The 18,385-nt window shown below is 39.4% G+C and overlaps 1 protein-coding gene across 1 annotated transcript; it reads right to left on the minus strand.

Annotated features, from left to right (window-relative positions):
* Positions 1 to 15,037: 15,037 nt before the first annotated feature.
* On the minus strand, positions 15,038 to 16,349 carry LOC306906158 (interferon a3-like; the record flags this gene model as incomplete). The annotated part of the gene is made up of 5 exons (XM_079477299.1): positions 15,038 to 15,124; positions 15,216 to 15,293; positions 15,486 to 15,632; positions 15,712 to 15,795; positions 16,212 to 16,349. 5 exons carry the CDS (start codon positions 16,347 to 16,349, stop codon positions 15,038 to 15,040), a joined length of 534 nt encoding a protein of 177 aa, XP_079333425.1.
* Positions 16,350 to 18,385: the final 2,036 nt, after the last annotated feature.

Raw genomic sequence — 18,385 nt, forward strand, 5'->3', positions numbered from 1 at the left:
CTCAGATGTTTTATATGTTGTCAATCAATTTACTAGGTGTTGCTAAAGTATTGTAGGATGTTTTGTTTGGTAACTAGGTACTCTATGTTGTAACTAGGACATTTTATCTGGTAATTAAGTGCTGCTAAGGTTTTTTTAGATTGTTTCATCTGGTTTTTCGGGTCTATATGCTATATGTTTCCTGTAAGTTGCTTAGGTATTCATGGTTGTTACTAGAGTATTTGTCTAAAAATTTAAGTAGCTGGTTACTAAATGTAAAAAGACTGTCTTCTGTGTGCTCTCTTCCGCTGGAGAGAGTGGAAGAGAGCACCTTCCACTCTCTCCCGTGTGTTCCTTCCACTGTCTCCCGTGTGTTCCTTCCACTGTCTCCCGTGTGTTCCTTCCACTGTCTCCCGTGTGTTCCTTCCTCTCTCTCCCGTGTGTTCCTTCCACTGTCTCCTCTGTGTTCCTTCCACTGTCTCCCGTGTGTTCCTTCCACTGTCTCCCGTGTGTTCCTTCCACTGTCTCCCGTGTGTTCCTTCCACTGTCTCCTCTGTGTTCCTTCCACTGTCTCCCGTGTGTTCCTTCCACTGTCTCCCGTGTGTTCCTTCCACTGTCTCCCGTGTGTTCCTTCCACTGTCTCCCGTGTGTTCCTTCCACTGTCTCCCGTGTGTTCCTTCCACTGTCTCCCGTGTGTTCCTTCCACTGTCTCCCGTGTGTTCCTTCCACTGTCTCCCGTGTGTTCCTTCCTCTCTCTCCCGTGTGTTCCTTCCTCTCTCTCCCGTGTGTTCCTTCCTCTCTCTCTCCCGTGTGTTCCTTCCACTGTCTCCCGTGTGTTCCTTCCACTGTCTCCCGTGTGTTCCTTCCACTGTCTCCCGTGTGTTCCTTCCACTGTCTCCCGTGTGTTCCTTCCACTGTCTCCCGTGTGTTCCTTCCTCTCTCTCCCGTGTGTTCCTAACTCTCCCGTGTGTTCCTTCCACTGTCTCCCGTGTGTTCCTTCCTCTCTCTCCCGTGTGTTCCTTCCTCTCTCTCTCCCGTGTGTTCCTTCCACTGTCTCCCGTGTGTTCTTTCCTCTCTCTCTCCTGTGTGTTCCTTCCTCTCTCTCCTGTCTGTTCCTTCCACTGTCTCCTCTGTGTTCCTTCCTCTCTCTCCTGTGTGTTCCTTCCACTGTCTCCTCTGTGTTCCTTCCTCTCTCTCCTGTGTGTTCCTTCCACTGTCTCCTCTGTGTTCCTTCCACTGTCTCCTCTGTGTTCCTTCCTCTCTCTCCTGTCTGTTCCTTCCACTGTCTCCTCTGTGTTCCTTCCTCTCTCTCCTGTGTGTTCCTTCCACTGTCTCCTCTGTGTTCCTTCCACTGTCTCCTGTGTGTTCCTTCCACTGTCTCCTGTGTGTTCCTTCCTCTCTCTCCCGTGTGTTCTTTCCTCTCTCTCTCCTGTGTGTTCCTTCCTCTCTCTCTCCTGTGTGTTCCATCCACTGTCTCCTCTGTGTTCCTTCCTCTCTCTCCTGTGTGTTCCTTCCACTGTCTCCTCTGTGTTCCTTGCTCTCTCTCCTGTGTGTTACTTCCACTGTCTCCTGTGTGTTCCTTCCACTGTCTCCCGTGTGTTCCTTCCTCTCTCTCCTGTGTGTTACTTCCACTGTCTCCTGTGTGTTCCTTACACTGTCTCCTGTGTGTTCCTTCCTCTCTCTCCTGTGTGTTCCTTCCACTGTCTCCCGTGTGTTCCTTCCACTGTCTCCCGTGTGTTCCTTCCACTGTCTCCCGTGTGTTCCTTCCACTGTCTCCCGTGTGTTCCTTCCACTGTCTCCCGTGTGTTCCTTCCTCTCTCTCCCGTGTGTTCCTTCCTCTCTCTCCCGTGTGTTCCTTCCTCTCTCTCTCCCGTGTGTTCCTTCCACTGTCTCCCGTGTGTTCCTTCCACTGTCTCCCGTGTGTTCCTTCCACTGTCTCCCGTGTGTTCCTTCCACTGTCTCCCGTGTGTTCCTTCCACTGTCTCCCGTGTGTTCCTTCCTCTCTCTCCCGTGTGTTCCTAACTCTCCCGTGTGTTCCTTCCACTGTCTCCCGTGTGTTCCTTCCTCTCTCTCCCGTGTGTTCCTTCCTCTCTCTCTCCCGTGTGTTCCTTCCACTGTCTCCCGTGTGTTCTTTCCTCTCTCTCTCCTGTGTGTTCCTTCCTCTCTCTCCTGTCTGTTCCTTCCACTGTCTCCTCTGTGTTCCTTCCTCTCTCTCCTGTGTGTTCCTTCCACTGTCTCCTCTGTGTTCCTTCCTCTCTCTCCTCTGTGTTCCTTCCACTGTCTCCTCTGTGTTCCTTCCACTGTCTCCCGTGTGTTCCTTCCACTGTCTCCTCTGTGTTCCTTCCTCTCTCTCCTGTCTGTTCCTTCCACTGTCTCCTCTGTGTTCCTTCCTCTCTCTCCTGTGTGTTCCTTCCACTGTCTCCTCTGTGTTCCTTCCACTGTCTCCTGTGTGTTCCTTCCACTGTCTCCTGTGTGTTCCTTCCTCTCTCTCCCGTGTGTTCTTTCCTCTCTCTCTCCTGTGTGTTCCTTCCTCTCTCTCTCCTGTGTGTTCCATCCACTGTCTCCTCTGTGTTCCTTCCTCTCTCTCCTGTGTGTTCCTTCCACTGTCTCCTCTGTGTTCCTTGCTCTCTCTCCTGTGTGTTACTTCCACTGTCTCCTGTGTGTTCCTTCCACTGTCTCCCGTGTGTTCCTTCCTCTCTCTCCTGTGTGTTACTTCCACTGTCTCCTGTGTGTTCCTTACACTGTCTCCTGTGTGTTCCTTCCTCTCTCTCCTGTGTGTTCCTTCCACTGTCTCCTGTGAGACAGTGGAAGGAACACACGGGAGACAGTGGAAGGAACACACGGGAGACAGTGGAAGGAACACACGGGAGACAGTGGAAGGAACACACGGGAGACAGTGGAAGGAACACACGGGAGACAGTGGAAGGAACACACGGGAGACAGTGGAAGGAACACACGGGAGACAGTGGAAGGAACACACGGGAGACAGTGGAAGGAACACACGGGAGTCAGTGGAAGGAACACACGGGAGACAGTGGAAGGAACACACGCGAGACAGTGGAAGGAACAGGGCAAGAACATATTTTCTGTAAACAAAAAACAGTTTAACCCTTGTGCATCAATTTAAAAAAAACTCTCACTTAACACCGCATCCTAACCAAACACGATGTGATGAGATTTCCGCGATAAGCAATTTGTTTGTCCAGGACGCGACAATCGATAATAAAACCCAGCCAACCAGAACAGTTTTTGTTTCTCCACACACTGTCTCTCGCGCTGCAGCTGAAGAGTGCACATGCAGAGATGCGTCCTGTACTCATGACTTCAGTGGTGCCTTACCAGACGCTATGCTATAATTTCAGAATATTACGTATGTAATCAATTGTATATAGCCTATCATCATCCATGTTTGGTGATTAATATTCATGAGGTGCAGAATTAATATCAAATAATATCCTTATCTAGGCAGAGCTCTCTCTAAAATAGAAACGGCCGTTGCTCGTCGAGGCTGGTTAGGACAAAACATGGTACAAAGCCTGTTCTATAAAGTTTAAAATAGTCTGAAAGGTTTAGGTTAGACATTTCTAACATGATGGAAACAAACATTATAACATTGCAAAAATTGCTTTGACCAGTCTTTCAAAGGCAGTCACATAAAAAGGTAGATTGGTCTTATTAAAATCTAAAAAGTAAGACTTATTTGTCCTAATTAATGGTTAGTCAGTGGGACTAGTTGTTAAGACATAGTCTTAACTTAGCAGTTATACTTATGCAACTGGCTCTATGTGAACCCAGTCTGTAAAAATCAGTCTAGAGTTCAAAGAGTTCAAAAACGGTCTGTTTTGGTATGCATTAATATGATGCTTTCATGGTTATCGTGTTAATATAAAACTACTACTAAAATAAGCCCACCCCTTGTCTCTACGGGGTTGTACTGCGAAGATATTCATCACGGGACGTTTTAGTCTTTATATAGGCATGTTTCCTGTCAATGGGGAATTTTAGGGGGTTCTTACGATATACAGATATAGGTCTTGGTAAACGGTTGGTAGGCTGATGTGTTTGATTGCTATGGGCATAACTTGGCATCTGTCAATATATCGACTTATCGGGCAATATATGGAAATGAGTGCGATCATTTTTGGTGCTGCGATATATTGCGATTGCTTTTTAAATAGTTATTATATTATTCTTTACATTAAATGTCACCAACATTTTACTCGATTGTGCTGCATCGTCTGCTCTCTGTGGCAGAGGCGGGGCTTTAGGCAGCGCGTCTATCCACACTAGTGATGCGCGGATGGCGGTTAAATCCGCGGGCGCTGCGGATGATCCGCGGGTCGGGTGGGTCGGGTAATAAAAAATATATTCTGATTAATTGCGGGTGGGTCGCGGGTTGATGAGATCATTCGTAAATAATACAATTATTTATAACAACATTTCTTTAAAATACGAATGTGTTTTAATAGCAGTTTCAACCAGGCAACCGGCAATTTTGCACTCATGTAAAAGAAATACGCGGGTGTCGACAGTGGAGGGGGGGTCCTTTTCTTAATGCAGAAATGGAGGCGAAACAGATCCGGGAGAAACTTTCTGTTAGATGAGTCCTCAGAGGAAAATGTGTTATTCTGGGACAAACAAGATCGCTTATTTCCACGACTGCGGCGCCTTGCTAGGAGAATATTGTGCATTCCTGCAACAAGCTGTGCAAGCGAACGCTCATTTAGTGCGGGTTTTAGAGGCGAGGCGGAATCGTCTGAATCCAGGCACAGTAGATGCTATTCTGTGTTTGCACAATGCAAAAGAAAAGGCCAAGTAGCTAATGCTGAATTGGCACCGTTTTGTTATCGGACTTTGTTCTGTTTTCTGGAAAGAAAAAAGTTCTTTATTGTTACTTTGAATATCTGTTTTAGGAATGTTCCAGTATAATATTTCAAATTATTTGAGCTGTGTTTGTGTGGCCGAAGCCAAACTTTTTGTTATACAAATAAATGTTCATTTAAAAGCATTTTACGATTCATTTTAATATCGGATATTGACAGACTAGTTCTAACGTCACTGAATCTGATAACATCATGCTTAAAGAAAATAATTAGATGAATTAAAGTGACGATCGGTTGCGGGTCGGGTGCGGATATCTATATCATAGAAAATTATACGTGCGGGCGGATGGCGGGTGGATAATTGATTTGAAGCAGCGGATGCGGGTGACATTTTAGCTCATCCGCGCATCTCTAATCCACACACACACGTGAGAGGCGGAGTCGGCGGAAAGCGACATGTTTCAAAGTGAAGCCACTGCGTTGTAAAGTGTTTCATGGCAACTACAGACAGTTAGGAAGAACAAGTCCCAATGAATTTGGTTTTAAAGCCGCATCTTCAGACTTTTCCCGTCAGTGCAAATACAAACGTGAAATTTATTATTATTTATTTGGGTTTCTTTAATTCATATTTTTAGACAATGTCTAAATATTCTTAAGAACAAAACGTTCTTTGTTCTTTGAAAGTAGGGGTGCTCCGATCAGGATTTTTGGGGCCGATCCCCGATTACTGGAAGCTGTATCACCCGATACCGATCACCGATTACAGGGTCTATTTGAAGCCTTCTATTTATCATGTAGCATTATTTATTAAACGATATGTACATTACGTATTACAATTAAGAGAAGACAATTTATCATGGATTGACAACTGTGTATTTATTTACAAGAAACATGTTCAGCATATTAACTTAGCAGCCTGTGCTTGGTTATTGGGAACAGCTTAGGGCTTGACAAATACAACGTTCCTGTAGAATATAAAATAAAATAAAGACAGAACATCTAAGCATCTTTAAATTTAGCTTTAGACTTTAAACTAAAAACTATTGTTTTGAGTCAGTCAGCCATCAGTTTTTTCTAATACACTTGAAGGACCACAGGTGCACAGGAACAAAAAATACAAATAAGTAACAACTTCCATATCTGTATCTATAACTTTGCTTTTTTTGTGGGCATTTATGTCCGCCATTTCGCAATTAGACGGGAGTCGCCTGGCAAAAGCCACTCCAATGACGCAAATTTAATGCACGAATGAAGCGAATTTCACTCGCGAATGAAGCGAGTAAAATTAAAATGTTCAAACGTCCAACTACTCGCAATAGCGCGTTTTATTCCAGCAAGTCGCACTGTGAACACACAGTTACTGTCCCTGCTGTAGGGTTGCTGTCTTTGAAACGTCTCTGTTACCGACAGCTGAGTGAGTGGCGCGTGAGTTGCTGAACTGTCGCGCTGTTTTAGCGCTAGCTAATTATGAAAACTCCTCATATTCCTTTACGTGACTAACCTTCAAATGTCTGAAGAGGTTGGTTGTGTTCAAATGTTTTGCTGTCTTTCCGCCTCGTGGAATTTGCTTGGTACACACATTGCATATTGCTAATGTATTGTCTTTGCACACATCTTGTACAATTGCCAGACCGGTGAAGCCATTTTTAGCAGCGGGTAAAAAATTGTCTCGCGAGTTTTGCGTCATTTCTGGATCGGCCTTTATAGAGACCGCCGATCAAACATCCCAAAGCAATTATCGGTCGATTATGATCGGCGACCGATCAATCGGAGCACCCTTATTTGAAAGAGTACATTTGTATGCTATTATATTGTAATTCTGTCATTATATAACCAGTAGCATTAAACAGTCTTAAAATGGCAATAATATCTCATATCACAATTAATTTTGTTGCAATAGATCGCACAACAAAAAGTAGTTATCGCAACAGGCCTACTCCCATGTCTCTACGATGTTCTTATGCATAGATATTGCTATTGCTAAAGGGTTGCTAGGCTAACCTATTTGGTTGCTATGGGCGTGGCTTAGCATCTGGCAATTGATGATGCTCTAAGCTATGAGTATTACAAACCAACCCCTGTGTGTCTACGTTGTTCCGATGCAGAGATATAGGTATTGCTAAATGGTTGCAAGGCTGACATGTTTTGTTGCTATGGGCGTGGCTTCGAAGCTTAATGAAGCTCCTGGGATACTTTATGGTTGCCAGACTAAAATGAGCTCTACAACACTGTGCTGCAAAGATATCCATATGGACCTTTTATAAATGTCCAATAACGGTCATAAAAATATGATATATCCGTATTCTTTATCACTTTCAATTATTTAATATTTTCAGCAGAATGAGTTCTTATTATAACAAATCAACAATCATAATTCTAAATATTTTATACAGTGTGTACCACAGATGTTTTCATTTTTATTGTTACAGTCTTGGATTTATAATTAACAACAATATTAATTTTATTGCACTATTATTTTTTCAGCGGTGTGAAATGTACAGAAATGTACAGAAATGTACATGTCCAAATACCTTCTTTCACTTACTTTCAATTCTTTACCAGATTCTTATTCAGATGATAACTGAAAATGAACGAATGTTTGTTTTAACCCTTGTAACCCTTAATCCTAGTTTGTTTACATAATGCCACATATGCAATCTATTGTCTGTCTTTGCCTTTATGGTGAAAACTGTACTGCGGGGCTTCTAAACTTCTACATCAAAATCAAGCTCACCTTAAAAATATAAAGAATAAATAAAAATGCAAACAAGGCAAAAAACAACAATGAACGAGTGTCTCCACAGGCTGTCAGTTTTATTTTTATTTCTGCCTCAAGAGGTCGCTGTTCTACTCTGAACTCTCTCATTTCATATCACAGTGATGCTTTCCCTGCTGTGTCTGGATTAAACGCAACCAGCAAAAACTATCGGTAGGGATTTTTGCAGATAATTATCGAGGCCGATTAATCGTTTTTTGTCGATCGTCGACCTCTACTTTACACAGCTAGTTTTTTACCATAAATAAAATTCAGTAATTGACAATCAATATTTACGAATCAAGTCTTTTTACAGGTTTGTGATCCTAAACGTATTCACTCTGGTCAGTTGAGTCTTGGATATATGGGGTCAGATTTGTTTCATTATTCTGAATAAATAAACTACGATTCGCAAATAAATATAGACGGTTTCACAAACATTTTTTTAATCCACATATGCACAAATAGCGATCCATAAATATATATTAGACGTTCCACAAAAATAAATGCAATTCACAAATAAATACAATGAGATTTTCAAATAAAAATTATTTACAAATGTATTTTAATTATATTTATCTGTAAATCGCTTTCTTCACATTTGTGGATCGCTTTCTGTGTATTTGTGAATCGCTGCATGCATTTGTGGATCGGTGCACACATTTGTGAATGGCTCTCTGTGCATTTGTGGATTTTGAAACATTTCTAACGTCAAACCGTGCGCACAATCCACAAATAGGTGGACCCGGCCCACTATCTACGCCAGCCAATCGGTTAACTTCCGCTTTTGTTGTCCAATAGGCCACGTTCTAACTTCAGCCAATCACCTTTTGCTCTGCACTAAGATTCAGGGAGCTAACATGGCGACTAGTGGCGATCTAAAATGTATGATATACTAAATGATAATGGCCTCTTCTTTATACTATGTAATGATTGCTTGTGTTTGTAACATGTTGTGTATTTGTTCAATAGCTGGGGGATTTTAGCAGAAAGATTTATTCTCTCTTTGATTGTGATGAAAGTGTGTTTCTTCACCTGTGCTGTTTATTACTCTGAAGTGTGTGTGTGAAGGGGTGATGTCTCTTTCCACTCATTCTTTTACTCTTTATTTGTGTTTTGTGAGCGCTGTGTTTTCCAGGCGCTCGTGTTCTTTATGTCTCTACGCAGGTACCTGCGATCCGCTAATGTCGGAGCTGTAGGATGTGGCAGTCAGAGATCCTGAAGAGGGTTTTTAGGGAGTCTGATCGAGGCGGTACGCAACGCATCGCCCGCGGCAAGGATCATCGTATCAGGGCCGCTTTCTACCTACCGACGAGGGAATGAAAAGTTCAGTAGACTATTTTCGCTTAATCAATGGTTGATGTCATGGTGTATTGAACACAAGCTGCTCTTTGTTAATAATTTTGATCTGTTCTGGGAGCGACCTAGGCTCTTCCGCCCCGGCAGCCTTTACCCCAGCAGCATCAGAGCGGATGTCCTGTCTGACAACATCTCGAAGGCGCTACGCACCGTTTGACTATGTCTCCCACCGGTAAGACATTCAAAAACTTTAACCATAGTCTGTGTTCCTCCCACTTAACTGTTATTAATGTTTCTGCTTCCAAATATATAGAGACCGTATCTGTCCCCCGGATAATACTACAAAATAATAATTTTGGCAAAAGCAGGGAAAAAATCTGATCGTGATTAAACCTGAAGACAATGTAATAAATAGGGATGCACGATACAAAGCTCATGTACTCGTACTTGTAAAAATTCCCTGATACCAAAGACCGATACCTCACGTGACGTAATTGACAGAACGTTCCAGTGCACACAGAGAGACCTGCCGCAGCAGACACAATGTCATAGTGTTCACACCAAACGCAGTAAATCGCGCTATTCGAGTGTAGTTGGACGCTTCAACATTTTGAGTTAACTCGCTTCATTCGCGCGTGAAATTCGTGCCATTCGATAAATTTTTTCATAATACGAGTTGAAGTTGTTTAAAATAAAGATGCTGATATGTTCATTAGTCTCATTGTGTTGTTCTTAGAATATTGCCACATAAAAACAAAAAAACTAGCACAACAGGCGTCGGTATCTGCGAGTACCAGGGAAAAAGTATCGGTACTCATACTCAATCCTTAAAAAGTGGTATCGGTGCATCCCTAGTAATAAACAACCAAAACCAATTCATAAAGTTCGGCCTACTTAATATTAGATCACTAAATTCAAAGGCAGTTATTGTAAATGAAATGATCACAGATATACTTCAGATTATTTCGGTCTAAATGAGTGTACCCCACCAAGCTACTTTTATATGCATGAGCCACATCCGGTTGGTCGGGGTGGTGGTGTCGCAACAATCTTTACAAACTTTCTTACTGTAACTCAGAGAAAAGAGCATAAATTTAAATCATTTGAAGTGCTTGCTTTGAACATAATTATTCCTAACAAAAGTAAAAAAACATTTCTTTCTTATACATTGCCTACGGTGTATAGACCCCCTGGTCCCTACACTGATTTTCTGAAAGAGTTTGCGGACTTCCTATCGGACCTATTGGTTAACGTTGATAAAATACTAATTGTCGGAGATTTTAATATCCATGTAGATAGCGCTAACGATGCATTAGCACTGGCGTTTACAGAACTACAACAATCTTTTGGGGTAATACGACACATTAAAGGACCCACTCATCGATTTAATCATACACTAGACCTGATTATATCTCACGGAGCCGATCTAACCAATATAGATATTATGCCTCAAAGAGACGATGTCACCGATCACTATCTTATAACAGGTACACTGAGCACTGAAGGAATCAGCTGTTTCACTTGTTATGTACAGGGTCGAACAATCACCTCCGTTACTAAAGATAGCTTCGCAAAGAGCTTGCCAGATCTGACTCCGTTAATAACCACACCAATAAATAAAGAATCGCTCGATGACATGACCAGCAAATCGGACACTATTTTCTGTAATACATTAGAAGCTGTTGCACCTATGAAATCAAAAAAGATTAATGAGAAAAATATTGCACCATGGTACAATAGCACCACTCGCGCCCTTAAAAGGCAAACACGTAAACTTTAGCACAAATGGAAACAAACCCAATTAGAAGTCTTTAAAATTGTGTGGAAAGAGAGTGAAAACTGTTATAAAAAGGCACTGATAGCAGCAAAGACTGAGCACCTCCGTAACCTCATAGAAACCAACAAAAACAATCCAAGGTTTTTATTTAGCACAGTCGCTAAATTAACAAATAAACAGACACCACCTGACCTGGCTATTCCGCTGCACCTTGATAGCAATGGATTCATGAAATTCATTACAGAGAAAATCTAAAACATACGAGACAAAATAGTAAAAACTCAACCACCAACCTGTCATGATCACGGGAAGGTGAGACACGGACAGAGGACCCAGGTGCAGACAGCGGGTATGGGGTAAACAGATATTTAATAATAAGACAAAACAAAAACCCACAGGGGGGTAACATAACAAACACGGTGTAAACATCACATAGAAACAGAAAAAGGGATAAACTAACTAAACTAGAAAACACTTGATACATATAACTGGACTAGACTGAACTACACTGAACAGGAACTCACCACACAAATAAAAATGATCCAGCACAAGACAGAAGACACAAGGGCATTAAATAAGGGAATAATCAAGATGTGTCAGGTGCGGGGCATGAACTAATTAACAATCATTAACGAGGAAACGAGAGGACGGTAACAGAGACGAGACCGGAGAGAGTCTATGGAAGGCCATAACTGCCTCTCTCCACACAAAACATGAGACTCTGCCATGATCCTGCCACTAAACCAAGAGAAACATGACATGATGTGGCAGAATCATGACACCAACCATCGCCCCAAAAGAAAGGCTCCAGTGTTTTTCACCTATTAAACAGGAGGATTTAATTAAACTTATTGTAACATCTAAACCTACAACTTACTTATTAGACCCCATACCAACTAAATTATTAAGTGTTACTACCTGTTGCAATTGAGCCCATTTATAACATTATCAACTCGTCAATTAATCTAGGCCATGTCCCAGGACCCTTTAAAATGGCCGTCATTTAGCCTTTAATCAAGAAACCAAACTTGGACCCCAACGAACTAGGAAATTATAGACCGATTTCAAATCTCCCATACCTGTCTAAAATACTAGAAAAAGTAGTGTGCACTCAGTTGTGCTCTTTCCTACAAAATAGTGACAAACACAAAACTGTTCAGTCTGGTTTTAGACCGGGACAGGCACTACAATGGTTCAGATCTTACTTATCAGACAGACATCAATTTGTCCATTTAAATGGGGAATCATCCAATCTAACGCAAGTAAATTATGGATTACCTCAGGGATCGGTTCTGGGACCCGTGCTGTTCTCCATATACATGCTGCCCCTCGGAAACATTATTAAAAAACATGGAATCAGCTTCCATTGCTATGCAGATGATACTCAGTTATATATCTCATCAAGACCAGATGATTCCTCTCAGCTGGCAGAGTGCATTGAAGATATAAATCATTAGATGACCTGTAATTTCCTTTTTATGAAACCGAAATATTACTTATCAGACCAAAGACAAGTAAACCGAATATTTCTGATTATAAACTGCAAGTTGAAGGATGTACTGTTACTTCAACAAATACAGTAAAAGATCTAGGCGTTATATTAGACAGCAACCTGTTTTTTGGAAATCACATCTCAAATGTCACAAAAACAGCCTTTTCCACCTAAGAAATGTTGCCAAGTTACGAAATATTCTGTGTGTTGCTGTTGCGGTGAAGCTTATTCATGCATTCATGACCTCAAGACTTGACTACTGTAATGCGCTACCTAGTGTTTGTCCTGCATCATCAATAAACAAACTACAGTTAGTTCAGAAAATACCATCACATAACCCCAATGTTATCAACCCTTCACTGGCTACACATTAAGTATCGTATTGACTTTAAAGTTCTTTAAATCACTTATAAAGCCTTAAAGGGTTTAGCCCCTACCTACCTAACAGAGCTTCTATCACACTACAACCCATCACGCTCTCTAAGATCTCAAAACTCAGGACTTTTGATAATACCTAGAATAACTAAATCCACCAAAGGGGGTCGAGCTTTCTCATACGTAGCACCTAAACTCTGGAATAACCTTCCTGATATTATTCCAGGATCAGACACACTCGCCCAATTTAAATCTAGATTAAAGACGCATGTTTTCAGACAAGCATTCACTTAATGCAAAATATGCTAAATAAACCACCAGGAGATGCTGACATTAGATATTATTTACTAGAATCATTTAACTTGTTATATAAACACCATGATCTGTGTTTTTCTTATTTTCCCATGTAAAGCTGCTTTGGAACAATGCACATTGTGAAAAGCTCTTTATAAATAAAATTGAATTGAATTATTTGTAGCCTGTGTGCAGACATTTTGTGTGTGGCCAGCAGAGTTTTATTGTAGTTTTATAAATTAGAATTGGCTTTATTTTTTAAATGATGTCACTTGTAACCACAAGAACCAATGAGATTCAAAAGAGGAGCTTCGGTGCTGATGTTTTGAGTGAGGACAGTGATAATCATGTTTACATCTAAACGTGACTTAATCCACTCAATATATTCATAGTTTTTTATCCCAAATGTATTGTTTTGTGTCATGACTCATGAGGCATTTATTAACTCTGGAGATGTGTGGATTACGTTTATGATGGACGATTGATCGTAGAATCCTTAATGGGTGTTTTTTTAATCTTTGAAAATGGAGCTCTATCCATCATGCTATTTAAAAGGAAGTCATACGGATTTCATGTAGGTGAGTATATTATGGCTTAAATGTCATTTTTGAGTGAACTATTCCTATAATTTAATGGTTTAATTTTTATTTCATGTTGTAATAAAAGAAAAATCCCATGTCTCTTGTCCTCATTGTGTAAGGATTATTATGATTTTTTTGTTTCATTCAACAAGTAATTGTCACATATTGTGATTATTCAATTTCATCCTTATCACTATAATATAAATAGACTTAACACCATTACCCAATAATGTATTCATTAATGAACAAATGTCTTTTAGAAATGTTTAAGTTCTGTAAATAAAACAAGTACTATAAACAGAAAAAAAAGAGAACGATGACTCCTGAAAACTCAAACTAAACTATTTCAACAACCACAAATCTGAACATGTTTACAAATTGACTAAACACAATAAATTATTTTAATGTGTGATCTTTTTAATAAGGAATATTGTTATATTCATGAAGTGATATTAATAATCCCAATGGTCATTTTTATTCGTTTAAACAAAGTATAAAGTAAGTTAAAAAAGTAGCTCAAATCTGAAAACTGATGACGTCACAGTAGATTGTGTGTATGGACGTAGCGCCATCTTCTGGTGTTTTAGAGAAATGTATTTGGCTTGTTTGGTTAGATTATCTATGAAGTAGTGTGTCTGTAGACATAAATTGTACACAATGAATAAAGATTTTATTATGCATTTGAACAATAGCCTTGCAGGCCAATATTAAGAAAAGTTGTACAATTATAAGTCATTGCATACTTAGAATATGATACAACTGAGATACAAACAATCTGGAGAAGCTTAAGAAACCCAAGAAAACTAAATGTGAAAAACAGAAGATAAATACACCGTAAGCGCTTAAACAAAACCATATCTTTTAAACAATTCCAATTATTTATTTGCTTTATCACATTTCATAAATGTAAGGCCTTCATATATGGAAAGCTCTTTTTTATAAACACAAACCTGGTAATAACTAAATGAAATGTGATTTCACAAATACATTTCTATCTATTTTGAAACAAGTAGGTTTATCATTTTCGACGCTTTATAATTATACGTGCCCTGTTTTATTGCAGTAAAAAGGATTCATTTTAAAGGTGAATTTCACATTGTTCATTCGTTTTTTCACCCCAAAAATCCACATGTTTATCTCTCTTGCTGTATTGTGTCAGTGTATCGTGTCATTCGACAGACAATCTGACGTTACAGATTTACTTGCATTCAATTCGAGACTTTACTAAAAGTTATGAAGTTAAAATGATGCATTGCCCTGCGATGGGGAAGCAGTGATGTAATAAAGAGAAATAAACCGAGGCAGACCATGGCCAGTGTTTAAACGGATGAGCATGTCATCAATCTGTTAATGTAAAAAGTGTGAGTGATACTAAAGACATTTACAGAAGATATTGAAACGATATGTTTTTATTGAATGCCAGCATTAATAAATCCATTATTCATATGACAAAATATTCATTTTTGAGACATTTGTATATAAAAGAAAAATAAATAGGCATAAATAAAAATACATTAATAATCAATAATTTCAATAAATAATTTAGCAAACAGGACAATAAACACAAGTAAACAACAAATATATGTATTTTTGATGAAATCCATAAACGGAAGAGCCTGACTGACAGAAATGTTTTTGAAGGTTTTTCTTTGTAGGCTTCAGTTAAACGTGAGTGTAGAAGGAGAAAAATTCCAGCTGTTTCATGAGGCTTATGACTCGAGCTCTGATGATCTCCCAGCCTGCATCCTCCTGACAGAGACAAAACAACATCATTTACATGAGTTCACATACAGCTCTGGGATAACATTCGTCATTTATTACTGACATTCATGATTCTTACCGTCTTCAACTCTGTCATTTGCCTCAGTCTTCTAAAATATAGATGTAGATTTTTATTCCTCTTCGTTTTGAAAGCGCCCTGCAGTAAGAAAGAGAAACCAACGAGTTCTTCGTGTTATTATTGCTCATGTACATACATATGCAAATGTGTGTACTGCTTTCTAGATTTTCTGTTACGGACTGCTACGGTTCAAATAAAAAGAACACACTTTGACTGTGAAAAATGTCTCATGACTCGCTCATTTATTTCTCAGTCACACATTTTACTCACGCATAATTGGAGGCCGTTAATCTGCTCATGGATGATGTTCGAGAAATTCTCCATTGTGTTTTTATCCCACGGTGCAGAGTCAGCGTCCTCAAAGAGGGCCGTGATCTCCATCAAACTCTGAATAACAAACAGAATCTGTTTCTCACCCTGAGGAGACAAAAAATGATCAATATGGATCCACAATCCAAGGAATTGATCAGGATTCACTCATTCATCTTGTACTGACCTCTACTGCCCTGTAGCTGTTGATCAGTTCATATGGAATGGGGTTGAACGATTTGTTTTTATGGCCCTCTGGGATTTTCTCTCCCTAGAGAGTAACGAGAAAACAATTGAATTCAACAATAGAATTAACAAACAATTTCAGACCTAAACGCTCCGGGATGAACCAACATTTAGTTAGTCCAATATATACAGTTAAATGAGTCTGGGACTGGGTTTAGGAAACTGCCCCTGTGTGTTTTAAACTAAACCCAACTTGCCACATCTGCAATCAAAGTCAATGATACGAAAGATCTCGACATGAATTTAAACATTTCTTATCGAAATCAGCACAATCGTCTCATGTGGTTTTATTGTATTTCCCCTGAGAAAATGTTGGAGAAACATCTGAGACTTAATTAAGACCAGATATCTTTCTGAGCAGTCACATTTTCATCTGGGAACTTCCAAACATTAACATAAATAATTGAGGTTTTCTTTATTGTAAACAAATGGAAGGCTCACCATCTTTTCAATCAGATCCAAAGATACTCTGTGGTGATGTTGGAATTTGTGTTTAATCCACCTGCAACCCGGCACAGGTCGGATGGTGCAGACTGACAGCACCAGGCACAGCAGTGATGGACGAACAAACATCATCATGATGAATTATTATCCACAGACAGAAAGATCCACGACTTATTCCACTCAGTCTACAGATTCTGATATTCTCTTGAGATGTGTGATGCTGAATGAGCTTCTCCATGATGTCCGTTGTTTTTAAGAGAGCATATGGGAATTACACCTGGATTTTCACTTTCTAGTCAGTGACCTGAAAGCACGCGTTACACCTGAGTGAGGTGTGGCGCGATTACGCAATACACTTAAAGTGCTGGAATTTACGTGTACATTGATCTTACTATTTTTACAAATATACTACTGTAGCTGTAGTGATGTAGTGTATACTTCGTTTTTAAACCCTATATGCCATAATGGGCTATTCCATTATTGATGCGATGCACTAAAACACATTCTAATGGATGCAATGCTTGGTAATATGGAAATAGCTACAGTTTTAATCTGAACTATAATGGTCTGTGTGGGTCTATACCGACTATGTGTTGGGTTCAATGGTGAGATGTTGTCTGGTCGATGAGGACCACCATTCAATTATACAAGAAAAGACCCGATTTTGTAATGGCTTTAATGGTCTAAACAGCTGACGGTTTTATAATGGAAACTATTTGCATTTTATTTGTATTGTTTTTGTTTCAGCTGGGCTACAGGTGACTTGCGCAATATAATGTTATTTATATTGTTAGAAAATGTCGATTATGCCGCTTTCTACAGTGAGCGTAACAGTCCAGATATAACGTGTATAATACTAATACATCAAAATAATGTCATATTCAATAACAGTGGGTACGAGTTTAATTTGGCTTATAATGCTTTTAATAGTAATAATACGTGTGTGCGTGACAATGGAACGTGTGAGCGGAAACTCCAAACCTGGAACTTTTTTTTTTTTTGAACAAATATAATATCAGGTACAAAGTCATAATTAAAAGCAAAAATAAACAACAGTAATTCAGAAGACAAAAAGCCAATAAAAGGAAGTAAAATTTAAAGCAAGTAAAAATAAATAGATACAAATAAAAATAAATATTAATAACATTGAGCCAGGGGTAACAAAAACTTAAAATAAATTCAAGAGATACAGAAAAGCCTCGAGACCCTTTTGGTTTTCATTACAAAAAAACTTGGCAAGAAAAATAAATAGATTTATAAGAAAATACTTGTCTTTTAGATTTTTGTCAGAATTGTAAAGACCAAATAAGACATCCTTAAACGTCAAGGAAAAGTTGACTAATAAAGAAGCACGTACGAACAGACAAAATTTTCCCCAAAAAGTAGCTACATGAATACAGTCCCAAAAAAGATGAGGAACAGACTCGTCTTCCATTCCACAGAAGGAGCAAAGGGGATCCAACTCTGGAAACATTTTTTTGATAAAAACTTTGCCTGGGTAAAATCGATGCAACAACTTGAATGATACCTCTTTAACCTTATTAGTGATTAAATATTTATTGGATAGAGACCACACTTTCTTCCAAGGAATATCATTAAAACTATTACTCCAATATGAAATTATAGAAGGGACAGTTATAATATCACTCTGAAAAAGTTGTCTAATCTTTCTGTTCCTAGAAGAGGGACATGATAAAAAACAAATCTTCCCTATTGCAGTTTCGCATGGATGCATCCAAGAGGATAGAAGACAGTAAAGAATCAGCTGAGTTTCTTAAAAGTGCAATAGCTCCACTGGGCATGGCATCCATCACTATAGCAAAGTCTCGTGGGGTGACAGGAATAGAATATTTCGTCAAGAATTCAGTATAAGAAAACAAATGGCCATTTGAGTTTAGAAGTTGAGAAACCAAAATAATATTATTATTAAACCAAGCTGAGAGGAAAAGTGTTTTATTTTTATATCGGATATCATGGTTATTCCAGATAAAATACCTGTGGGGACTAAAATTGTGTTTATAAATCAAGTGCCAGGCCAGAAGCACCTGCCTGTGGAAATTGGATAATTTGATGGGCAATTTAGAGATATTATAATTGCATACTAATAGAAAGGGGAGACTGCCAACTTTAGAAAAAATATAATTTGGAATAGCATTCCATATGGAGTCAGA

This window comes from Barbatula barbatula (assembly GCF_947034865.1).
Source record: "Barbatula barbatula genome assembly, chromosome: 16".
NCBI classification, from domain to species: Eukaryota; Metazoa; Chordata; class Actinopteri; order Cypriniformes; family Nemacheilidae; genus Barbatula; species Barbatula barbatula.